General features: G+C 43.5%; 1 protein-coding gene across 1 annotated transcript; it reads right to left on the bottom strand.

Annotated features, from left to right (window-relative positions):
- Window positions 1-1,839: 1,839 nt before the first annotated feature.
- Window positions 1,840-19,593, bottom strand: Arl6ip5 (ADP ribosylation factor like GTPase 6 interacting protein 5). The gene is made up of 3 exons (XM_042680017.1): window positions 19,322-19,593; window positions 4,716-4,933; window positions 1,840-2,355 (listed from the first exon to the last, which is right to left on the bottom strand). The coding sequence occupies exons 1-3, from the start codon at window positions 19,495-19,497 to the stop codon at window positions 2,183-2,185; spliced, it is 567 nt and encodes a 188-aa protein (XP_042535951.1). The 5' UTR covers window positions 19,498-19,593; the 3' UTR covers window positions 1,840-2,182.
- Window positions 19,594-20,317: the final 724 nt, after the last annotated feature.

The raw sequence follows: 20,317 nt of genomic DNA, 5'->3' as shown, positions 1-20,317 counted from the left end.
TCAGAGGTTATTGTGAAGGTTTAAGCTAGAGAGGGCCTGTGATTTACAGTGTCCTTCCTATCTGCTATACCCACGCTAAAAACCTTAGTGGAAGATTTTAACCTATTTTTCAAATGTACTGTCAATTTACAACTTATATGCCATTGTTGTTCTCTTTTCAGAATTGGCCACTAGAAATGATATCTTTTTTTAAAAAATAAGTTCAACCTGTCGCTTTCTTCAAAGTTATGATATTTGGTCAGAATATCATATAGAAAACAGGAGGGGCTAAAATGTGTTTAAAAAAAAAAAAGATCCCAATTTTCTACTGCCTTAAAATTGTTAATAAAGGATGAAGGCTTTATTATAGAAGACTTGAAACACAAGCTAAGTGTGTGTGCTGATCACTGTGTAGCCAGTGTTTAGGACACTCACTAAGTTTCTCAGATATTTCTACAGATGTGTAGCAAATAAACTCTCACCCATAATACCTTTGATTAACAAGACTTGTAACCTTACGTCTTTGCCCACTTGACAAATTTTATTGTCCATGTTTATTCTCCATTTTCTAGTCCATGTAGGATGCCATGGTAAGAGCACTATGCTAAAAATGAAAGCTGCAGGTTGGTTGAGAAAATGTACAAAAAATAAGAACTGATAAATCCTGTTGCTTTTCTCCTAGGTAATACAGTTTCTTTAGTAATTACCACCAATCGAAATGCTTCTACTTCACCCAAGTGGCAAGCAAGCATATTTAACCTACTTCTAAACACATAGGGAAATAAAGGGATATAAGTAATAAAAATAAACCCACACTTTCTTAATTTTAATATCTACGAAAGTATATAATTCTAACAATTGCTACAAAAATTTTTGACCTGTAGAAGAATTTGCCCCTCCCTTGTAAATCATGACGGGTTTGAACTTAGGGCCTCATGCTTGGCAGTAAGTACTCTACCATAAGAGCCACACCCCAAGCCCTTTTAGTTTGTTTTTCAGATAGGTTTTTGTGCTTTTGTTCACAGGCTGGCCTTGGACTGTGATTTTCCTAGCTCTGTGTAGGTGGGACTATAGCTGTACGTCACCATGCTTTTGGTTTATATATTATATACCAATAAAAAGAAGATACACAACCATTTCTTTCTAAATGTACTAGCTAAAGAATGAAACGCACAAAAAAACAAAAACCCACTATCGAGGCTGGGAAGGTGGCTCAGTGGTGGAGCGCTTGCCTTGCATGCCTGAGGCTCTGGGTTCGATTCCTCAGCACCACATAATCAAAAAGAAAAAAGCTGGAAGTGGTTCTGTGGCTCAAGTGGTAGAGTGCTAGCCTTGAGCTGAAGAGCTGAGGGACAGTGCCCAGGCCCAGAGTTCAGGCCCCATGACCGGACCCAAAAAAAAACAAAAAAACAAAACAAAAAAATCCATCATCTTAGACACCTTTTTTGTTTCACTATAGCAACAACAAAAAAATATAAGATGAACTGAATTTTGGTTTCATTTATTTTTTTGTTTCTTAACAAATCAAGAATGCAGATCACATAACTATAACCTTTAAGAAAGAGGACATTAATGTTGCAACAAACCTGCTGGTGAACGCATATTACTAGCATTTCAAAAATTTACAAAAATTTAACAAAATATCTTCCTAGACAGCTGTCTTCATATTTGTAAACAAAGTATAAACAACTGGCATATCCAGTTCCTCAAACAGGCGGTACAGTGATAGAGATCTTATCTTTGATTTTAAAAGAATAACAACAGAATCTATACTAATTTTTAATCCCACATATTACACAGTCCTGGGAATTGTGGACAGGATGCAGGAGAGGATTAGAAAGAGGCCAACACATGACATCATAAGCTTCATACTTCAGCATTTACTCATATTGCTCGGATGGTTTACAATGACGTTTTTCCCCCCCAGGGGAGAACAATATGGTTGCTATAGAATCCATTATTCTCTTTCAAAAACACACTGGAAACTTCAGGCACAAGGGGAGGCTGGTTTCCTTTCAGTTTCTGAGGCCTTTTTTCTATATCATCAGATGTTAATAGTTGGGCCTGTACATGCGTGCTGCCTTAGATAGTTGGGTGGTAAAACGTGCACCTCCTACTTCAAAACACACAGGAAAAGTAGGTGTGGGTAAGGGCAGACTGCAACTCAATTTCTCCTGCAGCCCTATTGCCTGGTAAACTACATTTATTCCTTTACTTTGCTAATATAGTCAGTGATCTTGTTGATGCTTTCTTCCTGCTGTTCTAAGGCATCCAAGATAATGCCCATGGGTGTCCTCTTCAAACCGATTCCTTCCATTTTATTCTCCAGCTTGTTTTTGAGGTTCCGGAGTCTCAGGGATGCATGGATGAACATCACTGTGAAGAAGAGACCCACAGTTCGTGTTAAAACAGAAACTCACTTTTGCCATATCAACACTCTTCTCCCTTCCTTTCTTTGCTTCTCTCATTGACCCGTCTTCACCCGGTCGCTTGGACTTTACATACAGCTGAAGATCAGGTCACACACAGAGATCTTTGTGTGCAGAGGAAAGCATGGCATCTAGCTGGCACAGCCATAAACTTGGCAGCCACGTTCTTTCCTTCGCACACTGCAGATGCTCCTTAAATGTTATGACATCCACCGTGAACCAGTGGGATTCCAACCTAAATAGTAATCCTCTTACCCAAGGTTTTCTGAAAAGGAACGCTTGCTTAAGTCAGAGATTATCTGTATTTTGCTCCTTGCAGAAGGCATGCAAGTAAGTTTACTTTTTTAATGTTTTTTTTTTGTAAAAATACTGTATAGAGTGGTTACAGTTACATGAGCAAGGTAATGAGTACATTTCCTATCAAGTATTGTTAAGTATCTTTGAGGAGGCAGTTTTCCAAAATGTTGATCATTTGGAATTGCCCAATTTGTTCATTAAGAAACATATTTCTAGGCCCCTCTCCTGGATTTCCTGACCCAGAACCTTCAAGGGACAGGCCTGGATGCTGGGACAGTGGTTTAAGCCTGGAGTCCTAGCTGATTGAAAGGTAGGGATTGGGAGATCATGATTCAAGGCCAGTCTGAGCTTGAAAGTTGGCAGTACTCCATGTCAACCAATAGTTGGATGTGGTGATGCACACCTGTCGTCCCAAGCTATTGGAGAAGCACAATAGCTGGGCCCTGTGGCACACACTTGTCATTTCAGTGACAAAGGGAAGCACAAATAGGAATATCACAGTCCAGACTGGTCCCAAACATAAAAGTGAGACTCTATCTCAAATAAGAAAAAAAGACCTGGTAGAGTGCCTGCTTAGCAAGCATGAAACCCTTGTTAAGTTCGAAATTCTCTGCCCACCTCCCAAAAAAAGAAGGAAGAAGCATGGTTCTGGGAATCTGTGCTGGTTTAAACGAGACCCTCTGATCTACACCAATGGTTGTCCAATTCTCATGGACCTGATGAGCTTATTAAATATGCAAATTCCCATTCTCCACTAGCTTAAATTGAGGCTGAGACTGAGGCAGGGTTTTAGGTGCTATCACTTAAATAAGCACTTAGGATGATTCTGATGCAGGTTGATTTTTGGATCCTTGTTTTGAAAATTACTCATGCGGTTCCTATCTGGAGGTTCCCTGTCCACACTGGCCCTCAGTAACTCGAGGAGCTTTCTAAACCTATAGGTCCTTTGGGTTACCAGTATTGAGCCACAGAATCCAGATGTATAAGAGAGGTGGCTGACAAATTTATATTTTTAGAAAGGCATCCTGGAGGAGTCTCATATGGATCAAATTTTGAGAAGCACTGATCTTGTCTATAATCTCCATATTTTATAGCCTTTTTAGGATGACTGGCCCAAGGCATGCTAATCTCCAGAAAAATCTAGGACAGAAATCATGACTCTTGCCCATCTGTCACTTCATCACCCTGATCTGTTGATGACTCTTATGTGGAAGGTACTAACGTTAATACAAGGTGTGTTTAAACAGATATTGAAACTTTTTGAAGACCATTTCAAAAACTCTGAATGTGCAGGTTCAAATATTTTGCACAACAAGGTGTAGGATTTTTCTGCGAATATGCTAGGCTTAATCTGACAAAAATCCCAAGTAGCAAATGTCTATTTAGTACAGTAAATGCACAGGTAAAATGCTATTTTAAGTAAAAAGGATGTTCCCATCATGCGATACAATAGAATTTGAATAAGATGAGACTGGAATTTTACCTCTCCTCTATTTCAGGCCAAGTGTTTGGGTTCTTGGTAAATAAGGCACATGCAGCTGAGAAAAATGTTCAGTTCACTAGAATCAGTATTTGGCAAGTGCACGCTGGGACAATGATTCTCACAGACTTGGCTGTCTTTGAGCACTAATTATGCTCTTCTGAAGTAGGTAAATGACAAATATTTTCAGTCCTGTGTCAGTACAGTAAGAGTGACATTTACAGATTGGGAAATGATTCTAGAATCAGAACAATTTGGAATCTAAGACAGCCGATCCCAGTTCCAGTCATATGATTTGTGTATTGTTGATTTCCTGTGTCTTTGTGTTGTTTTGTTTGTTTGCTTTCTGTAGCAAGTACCCAGACATGTGTGTGGAATTAATACACTATTAGGCCTTGGTCTGTTGTTTTAGAAAGTTGACACAAACAGTAGTAGACATCTCATTGCCCATAACAGACAGATTAATTCGATTCCCATAGGAAAGTTGTGCCTACATTTTTCTTAGTGATGTAAGACAAAAGATCACTTACACAACAAAGGAAAAGTGATGCCAAACACGAAGACCATGACTCCCCCAAACATGGAGATGAGGAAGTAGCTAGCCAACATGACCGCCATCACGAACGTCATGGGGTACTGCTTCTTCATTCGGCGGAGGATGTCTTTATTGTGGGCTGCCCACACAAACCCTGTGAACACCAGCACCACCACAATTCCTCCAAGAATCATGTTGAAGGGGCTCAGAAACCTGGGGTATGAGAAAGACAGAGAGACTGGCTCATCAGTAGGAGCTGCAGGAGGGGAAAGAAGAGGAGTCAACACAACGATTAAGTACTAAACATTTTAGTTTAAGTACTAAACTGGAACGTGAACTCTTCATAACTTTAGGAAACACATTTCTCAAATGAAGAAACTTAGGAAAATGGTGGAGATTAGAAATGGTGGAGGTAAGACCACACCCAAGCAGAGTGACCCCTACCCAAGGGGCCAATCTGTTTCATAGAGACTACCTCCTATGTGCTCATAGTCCCGGGCTCTGGCACATGGTAGGTTGTACTGTGATCCTCATTGAAGTTGTCATCATAGTTAAATATAATCCTAAGTTGCAAAAGTTGAGATGCTTTTCACCCATTGCAAGTACCCAGGCTGTTGGAGAAGCTGTTCCTTCTCCAGCTTCTTCAACTCAGCCCTGGCTCCCTGTTCATTCTGAGGGTCTGTCTTGATCATTTCCCCCTCCAAGCTCTGTTCAACACCCAGCTCTTCTATCTGTCTGCCCTCCCTCCCTCTCTCCCTCTCAGTTCTATAGTACCTGGGTCTGCTTAGACTGTGTGTGTGTGTGTGTGTGTGTGTGTGTGTGTGTGTGTGTGTGTGTGTGTGTGTGTGTGTGTGTGTGTGTGTGTGTGTGTGTGTGTGTGTGTGTGTGTACACACATGCTAGTCCTGGGACTTAAACTGAGGGTCTAGACAACAGTTCCTGAACTATATTGCTCAAGGCTAGTGCGCTATACTGGAGCTTTGGCTCCTCCTCCAGCTTTTTGGTGGTTAATTGGAGATAAGACTTTCCTGCTCAGGCTGGCTTTGAACCTCATCCTCAGATCTCAACCTCCTGAGTAGCTAGGATTTAGGTGGGCCAGGCTGCTTGGCTAATTTTTGCATTTTATTTTGTTAGTTTGTTTTACTTTGTCTCCTGAAAAAACCTTGCAATCTATCTAGGCAAGACAACATTTCCTTACAGACCTAAAAAAGGGCAGAAGCAAGAGGAGATAAACAATCCCCTTTAGCAGATGGTAGCAAGACCAACAGAGGCCCAGAAACTCCCCAAGCAGTATACCTCATTCTTAGTACTAAAGAAAAGATTCCCAGAGAAATTAGACTGAACGATCAAGCAGTTATACTGGCTAGGCGCATTACAGGAAATTTACTCTCATTTGTTTTATTTCTGTTCTCATATTTCCCCCATGTCCATGCGTTACTTGAACAAGTAACTTGAATAAAAGTACCTGATATTTTTAAATGATGAAAGACAGACTTGCCTTCCATGTACAACTCCCCCAAACATTTCTGAGCTGTGAAGCAAAGCACAAATGAAGATTCACACACAGAGAACCGGAATGGGGGATTAACATTTAAGAGCATGCCTGTGTATAAACTGCAAATCGGAGACAGTCGGTTGGTAGCAAAGCATCAAAGCGATCTTGCTCAGTTCTTTCTAGAATACTAATTTAGGAAGCATGTAATAAAATTCATGTCAAGTCTTTTCTGTTTTTCACTGGACAATACAGCAGACATCTAAATTGAATGTCTAAATAAAGTTCAGCCTAAAGAACAACAACAAAAAAATCTAGGCCTAACTCCAGCAGTTCCAAATGTGCTTTCCACCTGTTCCTGCTGCTCATGTTCAGAGCAAAAGAACAGAACAAGGACTCCTATAGAACTGGTTTTGGATTACAACAAGCCCAACCACAAGCTATAATTAGAAAGGAGCCACGTTTCCAAGATGGAAAAAAAAAACTAACAAGTGTTACCAGGGGAGAAAATTTTCTTCCATGTTTTGGTTAAATGTAGTTTCCTTCTGAGAAATGGTAAATAAATGCACCCCACCCCCCCAATGCCCTAGTACTCACTTGAACTTGGAGTAAACTGATACACACATGCACACAAACAGAATTGATTTCATTTTCCAGTGAGTGAGGGAATTTGGGAATCAGTTCTTGTTTAAGATGCTTTTAGCCAGCAGTTGGGTTATTAGTGATCCTAGGCAAAACAACCTCATACTTTTTGGAATGAAGTTTCCATAAGTCAGACACTGAATGTGAGAAACTCTACTGATAGTCCATGAATAAGAAAAAGGAAAGGAAGCGAGAAATGATAGAAGAATCTTGACAACAGAGGGAAAATGGGAGAGAAGAGAAACATTTGATTTTCTGTTCTTGGTGGGTATATGACCTTGTTATGTGAGAAGGTGTTTTCTATTGTGAGAGGAATCAACATACAAATAAAATACATCCGTCCAATAAAAAAAATTCCTAACCCCTGTTCTGTAATAGATAATGGTTTTAACGGAGCTATTCACAGTTGGTAAAGATTTATCATTCCATCCCAAACTTTTGTAGCTGCCTTAAACAATGAGTCAATATAGTCCCATTACACAAGTGAAAGACCAAGGCCCAGAGAATTGAAAAAACATAATCCAAAGAATCTAGGGTAGAAAATAGAAAAAAGAAAGGCAAGGAAGAGGTGTCAGCTGTAACAGGGATTCTGGATTCTCTTTATAATCTATGTGTTAAAAAGCTTCAGGGATTTTCCTCTACCATTCAGTATTACCTTTTCCAGCCTGAGTAAGCAATTTGGGAACCAGGGGTCACCATGGGAAAGCCTCAGTACCTGACCACAGGTGGGAAGGGGGCTTGGGGGGGTGTGGCTTAGGGGTAGAGCACTTGGCTAGGTTGTGAGAGGCCCTGAGTTCCATCCCCAGCAACTACCCAAAGGGAATGCAATTACAAGGACAGATGGCAAATGGGGGTGTGGACACATGTCCCAAACTCGCCAGCATGATTCAGCTGCAGCATCGTAGGGGAAAGCATTAAGGGACTTTAAAGGCTACCTCATTTTACATCCAAGCAAGCTAAGCAATGAACAAGTCGGTAAGTTCGTCCAGGGCCACCAACTGCAGAGGTTGGCAATAAAATCTACCAAAGCCGCAATCTTCTGATCACCTCCAGAGCATGTCTGGTAACTTTCTTTGTGCCAACAGGAACCTGAGAGGTTCAGAAATGACCCCCTAAGCAGAAGCAACTTTGCACTGAGTTCTACTTTTCCAACCCCAAAAGCTATTTTTGAAGTGTGGTTCCTAAGCAAGTCTGACTCACCGGGAGGAAAGGAGGTGGATGTGGGAGCAGGCAGCATATTTACTGACGCTGCAGTTCTCTAAATGGGTGAGGTTTCTCTGCAGGTCCTTCAGCAGCCAGAGAGCTCACTGCACTCATGAACACACCCATCCAACTTTCTTGCTACCCCTTGCCCTGCTCTTAGAATTAAGATGGAATTCTTCATCGATCCTACAAGCCCTGCCTGCCTCGGTAGCACCTTTTTAGTGTTGAGAAGCAAAAGAGGCTGACTTGTGGGGTGAGGCCTGAAATCCAGGCCACATTCCCCTTACCAGGCCTGACACATGACCTAGACTGCATGTGCGTTGTTCATTGGTATGGGGATGCTTGAAGGGCTAACAAGAGCTCTCCTTGCCACCTTCTGATTCTGTGCTTGCACCTGGGGGTTCCTATTGCTCTCCAGAGTTCGCCTAGACTCAAGACTAACAGCAGGCTTGTGCACAAGCTGTGCTTTCTGCCTGATTCATTCCACCCTCCCTCCCATCTCAGCCAGCCTTTTCTCAGCCTATCTGAAGAGAGCACAGCACCATATGCATGTTCTATAGAGCAAATCCCTCACTGTTTATTTGCATAAATGTTGCATAAATCTCTAGAGCTAGTCCCTATTACACATGAAGCTTCCATAAGAACACAAACCATGACTTTTTTTTTAAACTTGGGATTTGGGTCCCTAAGCTCTTTGTTTGTTTGTTTGCTCAAGCCTAGTGCTCTACCACTCAGCTCTGCTTCTGGCTAATATTTTTCAGGTGCTGTTTTGGAGATGAGTCTCATGGACTGTTCTCCCCAGCTGGCTTGAAACCACAATCTTCAGATCTCAGCTTCCTGAGTAGTTAGGATTATAGTAGTGAGCCAATGGTGCCCAGCCATGACACTTTTTCAACCCTCGCATTAAGCACAATGCCAGACACAGAGTGGGTCTTCAATATAAGTATGTATAGTTGGGGCGGGGAGGGGAGGGGAAGGTAAGAAGCTAGCATAAGTTCAGCAAATTCCCATAGCTATAAATTATGGCACGTGAGTTTGTCTGGGACCACCACTATTATTCTCATTATACTAAACAGAGCTTGAGAAATACTTCCTGTCCTGGTTCCTTCAGAGTTTGTGATTAAGGGGACAAATGAAGACTCATATGTAAATATAGGAGGCAATTCTGAAGAAAATATAGGAGGCAATTCTGAAGAACCGATTGGCTGAGACAGAAGAGGCATTTGTTGGCTGGCTGGGAGAAGGAGCCTTTGTATGCTTTGTCATTAGCATATGCTGGCAGATGGGAGGCTCAGTGGGGAGGGGAGGGAGAAGGACTATGAACAGCAGACCTGTCCTTGATGGGAACCAAAAATTGATTACTCCGAAGATGACAAGAGTCTTCTGTGGTTATTTTCGTTTCTCAAACATGGCAAGAGCGATGTCTGATTATTAACAATAAATGTAGGCCGAGGACCCAAATTAGGCTTGAGTAAATGTGGCCATTGTCTCAGTCACAAAGTAAAGCAATCCTCAAGAAATTAAGATGGGGGCCGAAGCCTTCTCTTTTGTCCCTGAGGGGGCAAAGTACCCTCCTAGTCTTAAAATGACCCAATCCAGCTGAATTAGAAAGGCTCACAGGATTTCCCTCATGCTTATCAGGTGTTAAATATTTATTGCATCGGTGTACTTTGTACCTTCACAGTAAGCACTTTCAAATGGACTACTGTTTCCCAAGCAACTCACATTTAAATGTACTCCTAGCAAAACATCCATCCCTTAGGGGCTTCCAAGTGCTGTTTCACAGTCCTCCAGCCAACTGTTTATTTAGAATTAATGTTTTATTTTTGATACTTTGAAACAAATAGCTCAAGCGGGCCTTGAACTCCTTCTTGGTCATTCTTCCTTTGCCTTCCAAGCACCAAGATTTGCACCACCACATCCACCTTGCTCATTTTATTTTTAAACTGGGTTAGAAGTCATAAATCTGACACTGCCCACAACAGAATGTAAATCAACAGTACAAGGTTCTGATTAGACCATAACACACACAGTTTTAAATGCGGAAATTTTTCCAGCATATATGAAGAGTAGAATAATGAACCTGCAGAGAGAGTCATCACTCCCTTGGTTCTTACCATCAGAAATTTTTTAAACAAATATTTGTGAATAAACTACACTTCCTGAATGCTGTTAGAATACAGTTTTAAAAGGAAAGCTACTGAGAATTATTGTCACATAGCAAGTTATTACAAGCAAGGAGAGAAGAAGGGCTGGACAGATGCTAATAAGCTTGGGGAGCACCAGATCTCCCTTCTGCTTCCTATTTACCTACAACTAACCCTTGATTTCTGCATTCTTTTTTCTCCTCTAAGAACAGCTGAACCATGTGCTCCGAAGCAGATTAGCCAAAGTAGGAATTTTCAATGGGATTTCTGCTGATTAGCAGAAATCTTTATCTATTTACAGTACACGCTTGCAGAATCAGGACTGGGCTTCAACTTTATCTAAATTTAGAAGTCTTGAAAGCATTCTGTGGAACCAAAAGCAAACCACTTTGCCAGAGACAGAAGAGGGGTCAAAGGTAAGAATCCTGAATGTGAATGATAAAGGGTAGCCTTCATTTGTCCCAGAACAGAATAATACGAAATGTCTGATATTACTGCTCCATTTGGTAATGTGTAGACAGGTCAAGAATTGGATCTTGGCCTCTTAGAATTACCATCTGGATGAAACTGGGCTAATGGGGGATGGGAGGGGGAGGATGTGAATGAGAAGGAATATGGCCAAAGCACTTTGTTTGCATATATGAAAACAGAATAACGGAATCTGTTGAAATTGTTCCAAGGGAGAGTGATAGAAGGAAACACATTAGGGATGTATGTGTAAAAATGTAACAATGAGACCCCTTGTATACTAATTTAAATGTATGCTAATTAAGGAAAAAACCAAAGAGTACTGATAGCCCTCTTAAATTTAGGTCTGTAGTCAGAATTTCAAGACTCATCAGAAGACCTTCACTTGCATTCCACCTGTGCTGTCTCTAGTGCAATCAAAAGAAGGCAGGGCAGGAAAAGGTTAATTCTGGGAGAACAGGGAAGGCTTGGTAGAGCTTTGTTACTGGCTGTATCCTCTGGGGCCCAGGGAGTATCTAGTTAAGCATAGATAGGCACTCAAATGAGTAGAAGACAACATGTGAGCTGTAGGTGAAGTTTGGAAGTCAAATTGAATTCCCTTTTCCCAGTCGATATACTCAGTGCTTGCCCTGTTTCCAATACCTGAAAGTTTTGGAAGTTGATATCTTATAAGAGAGATCAAGTAAGTTGGGGGGCGAGGGGGATATATGTTTATATTGATGTGTTTTTCTGTATGCTGGCTATACTTGCATAGGAAATTAACTCTTAGGTGTCCAGCAATGTCTTGGTGCCCCTTAGATTCAGTCTGATGAAGGCATCATCACATTTGGGGTTTAGTTGTTGTTTTTTCAGATCCGAGGCTTGAACTCAGGGCCAGGATATTGTTGCTGAGCTTTTGTGCTCAAGGCTAGTGATCTACCACTTTGAGCCAAAGCCCCACTTCTTTTTTTTTGGTTGTTAATTGGATATGAGTCTCATGGACTTTCTTACCCAAGCTGGCTTTGAACCAAGATGCTCAGATCTTAGCCTCCAGACTAGTTAGCATTATAAGCATGAGCCCCCAGCACCCAGCCGTTGTTTTGGTGGGGTTTTGTAAGTTTGTTTTGTTTTGTTTTGTTTTTGCTGGGGTCCTGAAGTCAGAGCCTCAAGGCTCAGCATTTTTGTTGTTGTTGTTTTGTTTTGTTTTTAATCACAGTGTGAACTCTACCATTTGAGCCAAGCTTCAACTTTCAGCTTTTTATTGGCTATTTGGAAATAAGGGGCTCTGGGATTTGTCTTCCTGGGCTGGCTTTGAAACTTCATTCTCAGATCTCAGCTTCCTAAGTAGCTAGGATTACAGGCCTGAGCCCACAGCATCAAGCTTTACAATTGTTTTATTCTAGGCTGTATCTCCTAGCACAGTGTCCTAGAAGTTGGCAAGTGCCTCCTAGTCTTGTTGAGTGAATGACTGAAGGAATAGAAATGAATAATATTGTAGAACTGTTACTAGAGCTAAGGTCAGAAACATTGCCACTAGCTTTAGCATAAACAGGCTATAATTCCTCCTCTCTGCCAATGTTCTTTGTTTACAAAGAAAAACCACTATCTTCCATTTCTTGTTTATGGTTTACCATTAGTTTATATTATTGGTAGAAAAACAGATTTAAAAAAAATCACAAGCTGATCTGTGTCAAGCAAACGTGTTAACATGAACATTTAAACACAAACAGGGCCAATAAGTAGACACCAGATCCAATAGGATGGGATTTCTAAGTAGTTCAATGGTGCAAGAAAAAAAAAATATCCTAGAACATGGTAAATCTTCCTTTTTTAAGTATAGGAAAAAACCCTTAACTTCATGGTACAACTTTCTCAATATTAAAAGAAACAACAATTTAGTTGACTAAAACTAGGCAGGGAAAGAAGCCACAAATTAGAAAACTCATCCTGGGGGCTATTTGGTGGCTAATTGCGGGTGGCCTCGCATCAAACCTTTACCTCCTGCAGATGTTTTAATACATTCCTACACAGAGTACCTTTCCTCCACCAACAACAAATCTGGTCTGGTTCTTCACCCTCACATCCTTAAACATATAAGCAATACAAACACATGTTAACATCACATGCTAGGCCACAGGCCTAGCACATTATAGCACCATGCTCCTTCTGGGAATAATTGCAATAAGGCTTTTTCACACCTAGAATTACTCACTTTCCAGCAACCCCTCACCACATCCTGTATGTAAAAACATGAAGTGACAGAGGTAGGCCCATCTTCCTGTTATTTAAGGCCTAACTATCAGACCACAGGGTGATTTCTTTCTCTAAAAAAACATAGGCTCGAGGCTGGGAATGTGGCTTAGTGGTAGAGTGCTTGCCTAGCATGCATGAAGCCCTGGGTTTGATTCCTCAGTACCACATAAACAGAAAAGGCCAGAAGTGGTGCTGTGGCTCAAATGGTGGAGTGCTAGCCTTATCACAAAAGAAGCTGAGATAGTGAGTTCAAGCCCCAGGACTGGCAAAAAAAGAAAAAAGAAAAGAAAAGAAAATCTGGGCTCATTCAACATCTATATTGCTCTGTTAGACAAAAAGATAAGTAGATACTCTTGAGAAGAAAGCTGCCTTTGGGATTAGAGAAATAGCAGAGGCCTTTGTATGCTGCAAAATCTGTGTCTGGTTGGAAATTCTAAAGTCACACCAGAAAACCCAAATTCTGAGGGCAGGAAGGAATTTTTCTCTATTTCTATCTTTATTTTTGTTGGTCGTGGGGCCTGAACTCTGGGCCTGGGCACTGTCCCATAGCTCTTCAGCTCAAGGCTAGTGCTCTACCACTTGAGCCACAGCACCACTTCTGGCTTTTTCTGCTTATGTGGTGCTGAGGAATCTAACCCAGGCCTCATGCATGCAAGGCAAACAGTCTACTACTGAGCCACCTTCCCAGCCCCAAGTAAGGAATTTTTTAAGACCAAAATAAACATAATAGTTCAAATATTACACGAGCCGGCCACCAGTGGCTCACACTTGTAATCCTAGCTACTCAGGAGGCTGATATCTGAGGATTGCAGTTTGAAGCCAGCCTAGGCAGGAAAGTACCCATGAGAATCTTATCTCCAATTAACCACTCAAAAACCAGAAGTCGGAAGTGGTGCTGTGGCTCAAGTGGTAGAGTGCTTGCCTTGAGCTGAAGAGCTCAGGGACAGTGCTCAGGCCCAGAGTTCAAGCCCCATGACCGACCAAAAAAAAAACCAAAACAAAAACCGGAAGTGGCGCTGTGGCTCAAGTGGTAGAGTGCTAGCCTTGAGCCCAAAGAGGCTCAGGGACAGTGCCCAGGCCCTGAGTTCAAAGTTAGCAAGTTAGGCAATCAATTCAAACTGGTTAATCAAGAGCTTTAGAAAGTATGCAATTTTAAAAATTAGTTTACTTCCTAGCAATAAACAAAACTGTTCTTAGTCTCAAATCTTTATATTTCTCAAAGTTAGAGGTTTTAATAAAATTACTACTACTCAACTTTAACTTGGGGGTAAGGATCACAATCCTTTACAGAATTAGAGAAGAAAAAATAGCCAAGACCTGTATGTTTAGAATCTCTGAAGGTGACCTAGTCATATTGAGGTATATTTAAAATTTGTTATCTGGTGGCCAGTGGCTCATGCCTGTAATCCTAGCTACTCAGAAGGCTGAGATCTGAGGACCACAGTTCAAACCCAGCCTGGGTAGGAAAGTCCATGAGACTTTTATCTCCAATTAACCACCAGAAAACCGGAAGTGGTGCTATGGCTCAAGTGGTAGAGCACTTGCCTTGAACTGAAAAGCTCAGGGACAGCACCCTGGCCCAGAGTTCAAGCCCCACAACCAAACAAAAAAAATAAAATAAAATAATAAGTAAATAAAATTTGTTAATGTTTCCTCTGAACCAACTAGACCAGTTCTCGATTTTTAATGTGAATCACTGAAGATTCTCTCTGTGTGCATATGTGCTTGCATGTGTGCATGCACATGAGTGTGTGTGTGTGTGTGTGTGTGTGTGTGTGTGTTTATGTACTAATACTGGGGCTTGAACTCATGCCCTAGCTTGGCTTTTTTGCTCAAGGCTGGCACTCCACCATTTTAAGTCACAGTTTCACTTTTGGCTTTTTGCTGCTTAATTGGAAATAAGAGTCTCATCGACTCTTCTGCCTGGACTGGTTTTGGATCCTGATTTGCTCATCTCAGCCTCCTGAGTAGCTAGGATTACAGGAGTGAGCCACCAGAGCTTGGCTCATGCTGTTCCTTTTAAGTCATTCAGTATCTTCTGGAGTAATACCTGACACTTAAAAGAAGGAAACAGAAGTTCTGTAAGAAATAGAACTTGATATTATGAAGCTTAGGAACCAGGAACTGCCCTGCTACATAATTTCCAAGAACTCTCTTTATAAGTGGGTCAGAGAACCTTGTCTTTAGTTGCTAGAAACAAGGAGGAACCATGGTTTTCTCGGTTGAATAGCTGTAGCTCTCAGCTCATGGAGAGACTTGATTATCCTAACCAGAGGGCATGTGTACTACTGGTATCTGCACACAACATTCCCAGGGCAAAGAATGGTACACCTCAAATGTCACTAGTACTGTGGTTGAGAGATCTTAAACTTCACCAAGGCCGGGAGCCGATGGCTCATGCCTGTAATCTTAGCTACTCAGGAGGCTGAGATCTGAGGATAAAGCCAGCGGAGGCAGGAAAATCCAAGAGACTCTTACCTCCAAATAATCACTAAAAAGCTGGAAATGGTGCTGTAGCTCAAAGTGATAAAGCACACTAGCTTTGAGTACCAAAGCTCAGGTCAGCACCCAGGCCTTAAGTTCAAGCCCTAGTTACTGGCACCAAAAATAAATAAATAAATAATGTATAGTGGGTTAAAAAAAAAAAAGCCTGCCCTGTGATCACACTGAGACTTTATGACCAGTTAAATTCTTTGCACTCACCAACTATCTATAGACACAGAAATAAAGAAGAAAAATAACTGTAATGACAAACCAAAAAATAAAAATGAAAACAATCACAATCAAAATCTATAGGCTTTACCCTCAAAGATCTGCAGTTTAGGGTGAAGAGGAGAGAACAATTTAAAAGCCTTTGGGGTAAACAGGACAGGTGTGGGGAGCTAGGACAAAGGCACAGTGTTTCCTCAAAGAGATGACACCAAAGCTGAGTCCAGCAGAAGTGGGAACAAAAACAGGAATTGGATTTTGGGTGTCTGGGAGGTGCCGGTATAAAGATGATCTCCGTCTGCCAGCTAGGTGTTTGATAATACGAACTGCAAGAACAACAACAACAAAAAGGAGAAGAAGAAGGAGAAGAAATATTTTGTGTAGCAAAAACCAGGAGGCTGATAGTGTTATAAAAGCCTGGCTTGTGTGAACTCAGTCTGTCCTTCACAGAAGGCCTGTGAGGTAGGCAGGGTTATTGGTTTCATTTTAAAGAGGACAGAGAAAGTGATTTTCACAGGTCACTTAGCTAGTGCCTGGAAACTGGGATTCCTTCACACTTAATCTGGCTTAGATGACAGGAAAACAGTCGAGATTGGCTGTGATCCAACAGATTTAACCAGAACTAATCTGAACCACACAGTACACCTCAGGCATGGAAGTCTTATACTTGGTAAACTATGCTGTTTAGATGGAGACCAAATTTACATCTGTGAATTACTTCTAACCCTTTCTGATCAGGATCCCAGACATTGATTTCACCCTAATTTAATCCCTCTTAATCTCTATGTTGAGACAGACAATCCTATCCAGGGAGTCTAGATTATATCCAGCAGTAATCTTCTCCCTTCTTTCCTGCAGTCTTGAAGAGCTGGTCCTCTCTTTCCTCATTCAAATCAGATTTCATGCAACAATGCAACATCAGTCACTAGAATGGCCAGCCTAAAACTCCCTCGTAGCCCTGAGGGGCCTGCTCACCAACTAATCCACAGGGCTGGTGGGGGAGGGGAGAGTGGAGGAAGAGCACCTGCCAAACCCAGTCCTTTACCTCAGAACCTCTGGACCACATTTTCACCTACTGTCATGGGAAACTATCACTGGCTGGCTCAGAAGCCAGATAAACAGCTTCCAGCCAGGGTTTCAACCCTCTGTGAACAGCAGCACCAAGATAGATTCATTCTCTTCAGAAGAGAAATGTTCCAGAATCAGCTGAGCTCCCTGGCCCTAATGGTATGTGGTTTCTTTCAGCTTTAAGAGACTACCACGTCAGGAGTAGGAAGGTGTCACAGTAATTAGGAGTACAAACCTAGGTCTGTGTCTCTCATGAAGTCATTTTACCCTCAAAGTCTCAGGTTTAATAATAATCACAATAACAACAATGAAATTATTTTTATAGAGGTTATGACATAAGGCAGGGAAAATATTTCATAAGGTCCTTGGCACCCACATGCTTCAGTAAATGATTATCTTCTTGTTGTTATTATTTGTAAAGTGAGAAAATTAATTTTTGAGGGGAAAAGCCTAGACTGTGTGTTTATTCATACATCCAAACACTTAAAAGTTTATACACCAATTTGTTTTTACTACAGTATGCAAAAGAGTCCCATTTTACATACATAATTTTGAAAATAATTTACTGCTGGTTTTTTGTTTTTTTTCTTTTAAGATTTTAAAAATAATCCTAACAACAAGAAACCCTCCAACATCTCTTATTTGGAAGGAGAAGGAGAGGGGCTAGGTTTCCTGAGTTTGGGGCCTAGGATGTCATAATGAGAAAACTAAGTTTATATTTAGTCAAGGGGCTGCCTCCTGTCCTCGGGGTGAACAATGGAGCCCCGCAAGGCAGCAGGACAGACTGAACTTGTGTCAGGTCTAGGCAACAACCTCTCTTTGGAAAAATGACTTTTTCTGTGTATTTGATCAGTCCTGTCTAACCAGTATTTAAGATTTTGGAGTTAAGAAGCACCCCTCTCCTCCAACTAGATTACCAGATAAAGATACTCTCTTGCTTCTTCACAAAGGGAAAGACAAGAAAAAGTAAAACAATGTGTGTGCTATGCACTACTTATTTTGTTTTAAAGTCATTTTATCATGTTCTAGGAAGAAGCGCCAAGCTAGGAGGCTCCAGCCTGAGGCCTGTCCTACTGTGCCTGACTAAATTGTTCCTTGGCTGCCGTTGTAGATAGAATCTAGCAGTGCCCAGGCCCTGGGCATATTGAACCATTCTCTGAGTTTTAAATTCCTGCAAGCAAAACACAGCAAAGATGGCTCTGACCATGTAGAGTCAGTCCCACACAGGGGCTTCCACTTCTGCATGGGAGGAGACACAACCACACCCGGAAATTGTGAACAACCCTCCCCGCCACCCCCCCCCCCCCCTTCTCTGTGCTATTTGCTCCTTTAGCTTCTCAGCAAATGCCATGTGTCTCTGGGCTAGAATTCAAGTCTGATTCATCCTGGTGTGCCCTGAGCTTGGCAGCAGACCTGGTTCAGAGAGGGTAGCTCAGGAAATAAGTGAACAAACATTGGGCCAACATAAGACACCACCCTCTTCACCCTTTCCCACAGCCTCCAAGTTTGTATTTCCCCTTTTCTGCCCAAGCCAGCTCGCGCTTTCTGTATTCACTCTAAAATTGAGATGTGTTGTAGGGGAAGTGAGTCCTTTACAAAGTCTAAGGGTGGTTTTGCTTTTTTTTTTTTTTTTTTAAGACGTGAAGGAAATAATTATCAAGATGATTATATTACCACCCATCCAGCAAAAGTGGGAAATATATTTCCAAAGACTGAATACAAGGAAAGGTGTAAGCATGTGCGTCTGTGTGTGTGTGTGTGTAGAAGACAGAGAACCTATGCACAATCTTAATTAACACAGGACACTTTCATGAGGATCAGGAAAGGAAAAGGCTCTCAGATACCCTAAGATCTCAGGCTAGAAAGTGAAGCTAGAGAAAGTGACAGAAATGCCAGAGGGCCACCTGGAGACAGCCACCCCTGGCACCTCAGCTCGGCCTCCCAGTACAGTGGGCAGACATTAGGCAGAGAAACCACCCGGGCGTCCTTCTAGGGCACCGCCCCGGCCCACACCTACTCTGTCCAGGTTTCCCTAGGCAGCTCCAGGGCAAGAAGACTGAAGGTGCAACAAATTATCTCCCCAGCAAGAGGCTGATCCTGGGACGGGGGGTGTGGGAGTCCGGGGGGGGGGGTGTGGGAATGGGGGGACGGGGGTGTGGGAGTGGGGGGACGGGGGTGTGGGAGTGGGGGGACGGGAGTGTGGGAGTGGGGGTACGGGGTGTGGGAGTGGGGGGACGGGGGTGTGGGAGTGGGGGGACGGGGGTGGGAGGAAGGAGGTGTGGGAGTGGGGGGGACGGGGGTGTGGGAGTGGGGGAGTCATCTTCCTCGCCAGAGCTTCCCATCGCGTCCCCCATTCCATTCCTCGCAGGGGTGGGGGCCCCCTCCAGGGTCTCCCCTTGGCACAGGAGGAAAGGGAGCCCCGCCCCCCGCGCCCCGCCCCCCCCCCCCCCCGTGGCGGCCTCGCCCCAGGACAAGTTTCCACTGGCTTGGCCGCGGCGGCGCTGCCCCGCGAACGCTAAGATGGGACGGGGGCGGCTCTGCACCCCGCGATCTCGGCCCCGGGGTCCCCTCCGTGCCAATCCCGGGTCTGTGTCCCCCACACACACCGGCATCTGGTGGGGATCCCCCCACACACACTTACCCCACGACGGAAATCATCATGGCAGCCACCACCAGGTAGTTGGTCTGGTAATAGAGCAGATTGCTCACGACGCGGTTGTTCCATTTGGAGATGTCCCTGAAGTCTGGGCGGGCAAAGCGGTCAGAGCCGGGGAAGAAGTCGTCCCAGGCACGGAGCGGCGCCACGTTCACGTCCATGTTCCCCAGCCCAGCCTTCACCTCCGGAATCCGGGGGCGGCGGCCAACGACAACCGAGCCGGGAGAAAGAGGTGACAGCGGCTCCCCGCCGGTCGGCTCTGCGGTTGAGGAGCAGCGCGCAAAGAAAATTACGAGTGGGGCGGGCGTATTTGCTGTTCTCTACTTCTTGATTGGTTACGGGAGAGAAGAGCCCCGCCCCCCGCCCCTTCCCCGTGCAATCCAGCGAGAGACCCGAGCCAGAAAGATCAGGGACGGAATGACAGAGAGCAATCAGCGGAAATCCCCTCGCGAGCAAAGGAAAGTGGCGATACCTTCTCTGGAAGTTCAGCTACAAATCCTCCCCTTTTAAACTTAAGACTGTGTTTATACTCTGCTGAGGAGGAGGAGGGGAAGGGGGGGAGGAGGGGGCAGAGGGGGAGGAGAAGGGAGGAGGGGGCAGAGGGGGAGGAGAAGGGAGGAGGGGGCAGAGGGGGAGGAGAAGGGAGGAGGGGGAAGAGGGGGAGGAGAAGGGAGGAGGGGGAAGAGGGGGAGGAGGAGGGAGGGGGAAGGAGGAGGGGAGGGGGAGGGGATGAGGGAGAGAGGGATGAGGAGGGGGAGGAGGAGGAGGGGGAGGGGAGGGGAGTGGGAAGAGGAGGGAGGAGGGGGTTTCGGAGCAGGGAGGGAGGGAGACAGAGAAATAGAAGAGAGGGGAGAGCAAGAGAGCGCCACTGTGCTGCCAATCTAAATGGAGAGAGAAAGAGAAACAGACAGACAGACCGCGCTGCCAATCTAAGTGGAATAGAAGATGACCGTAGTGTGGCAGGGGAGGATGAGCTGGTCT

The sequence above is a fragment of the Dipodomys spectabilis genome, unplaced genomic scaffold (genome assembly GCF_019054845.1).
Source record: "Dipodomys spectabilis isolate Male_0828 unplaced genomic scaffold, ASM1905484v1 ptg000054l, whole genome shotgun sequence".
NCBI lineage: Eukaryota > Metazoa > Chordata > Mammalia > Rodentia > Heteromyidae > Dipodomys > Dipodomys spectabilis.
This window is presented reverse-complemented; position numbering and strand designations above follow the sequence as displayed.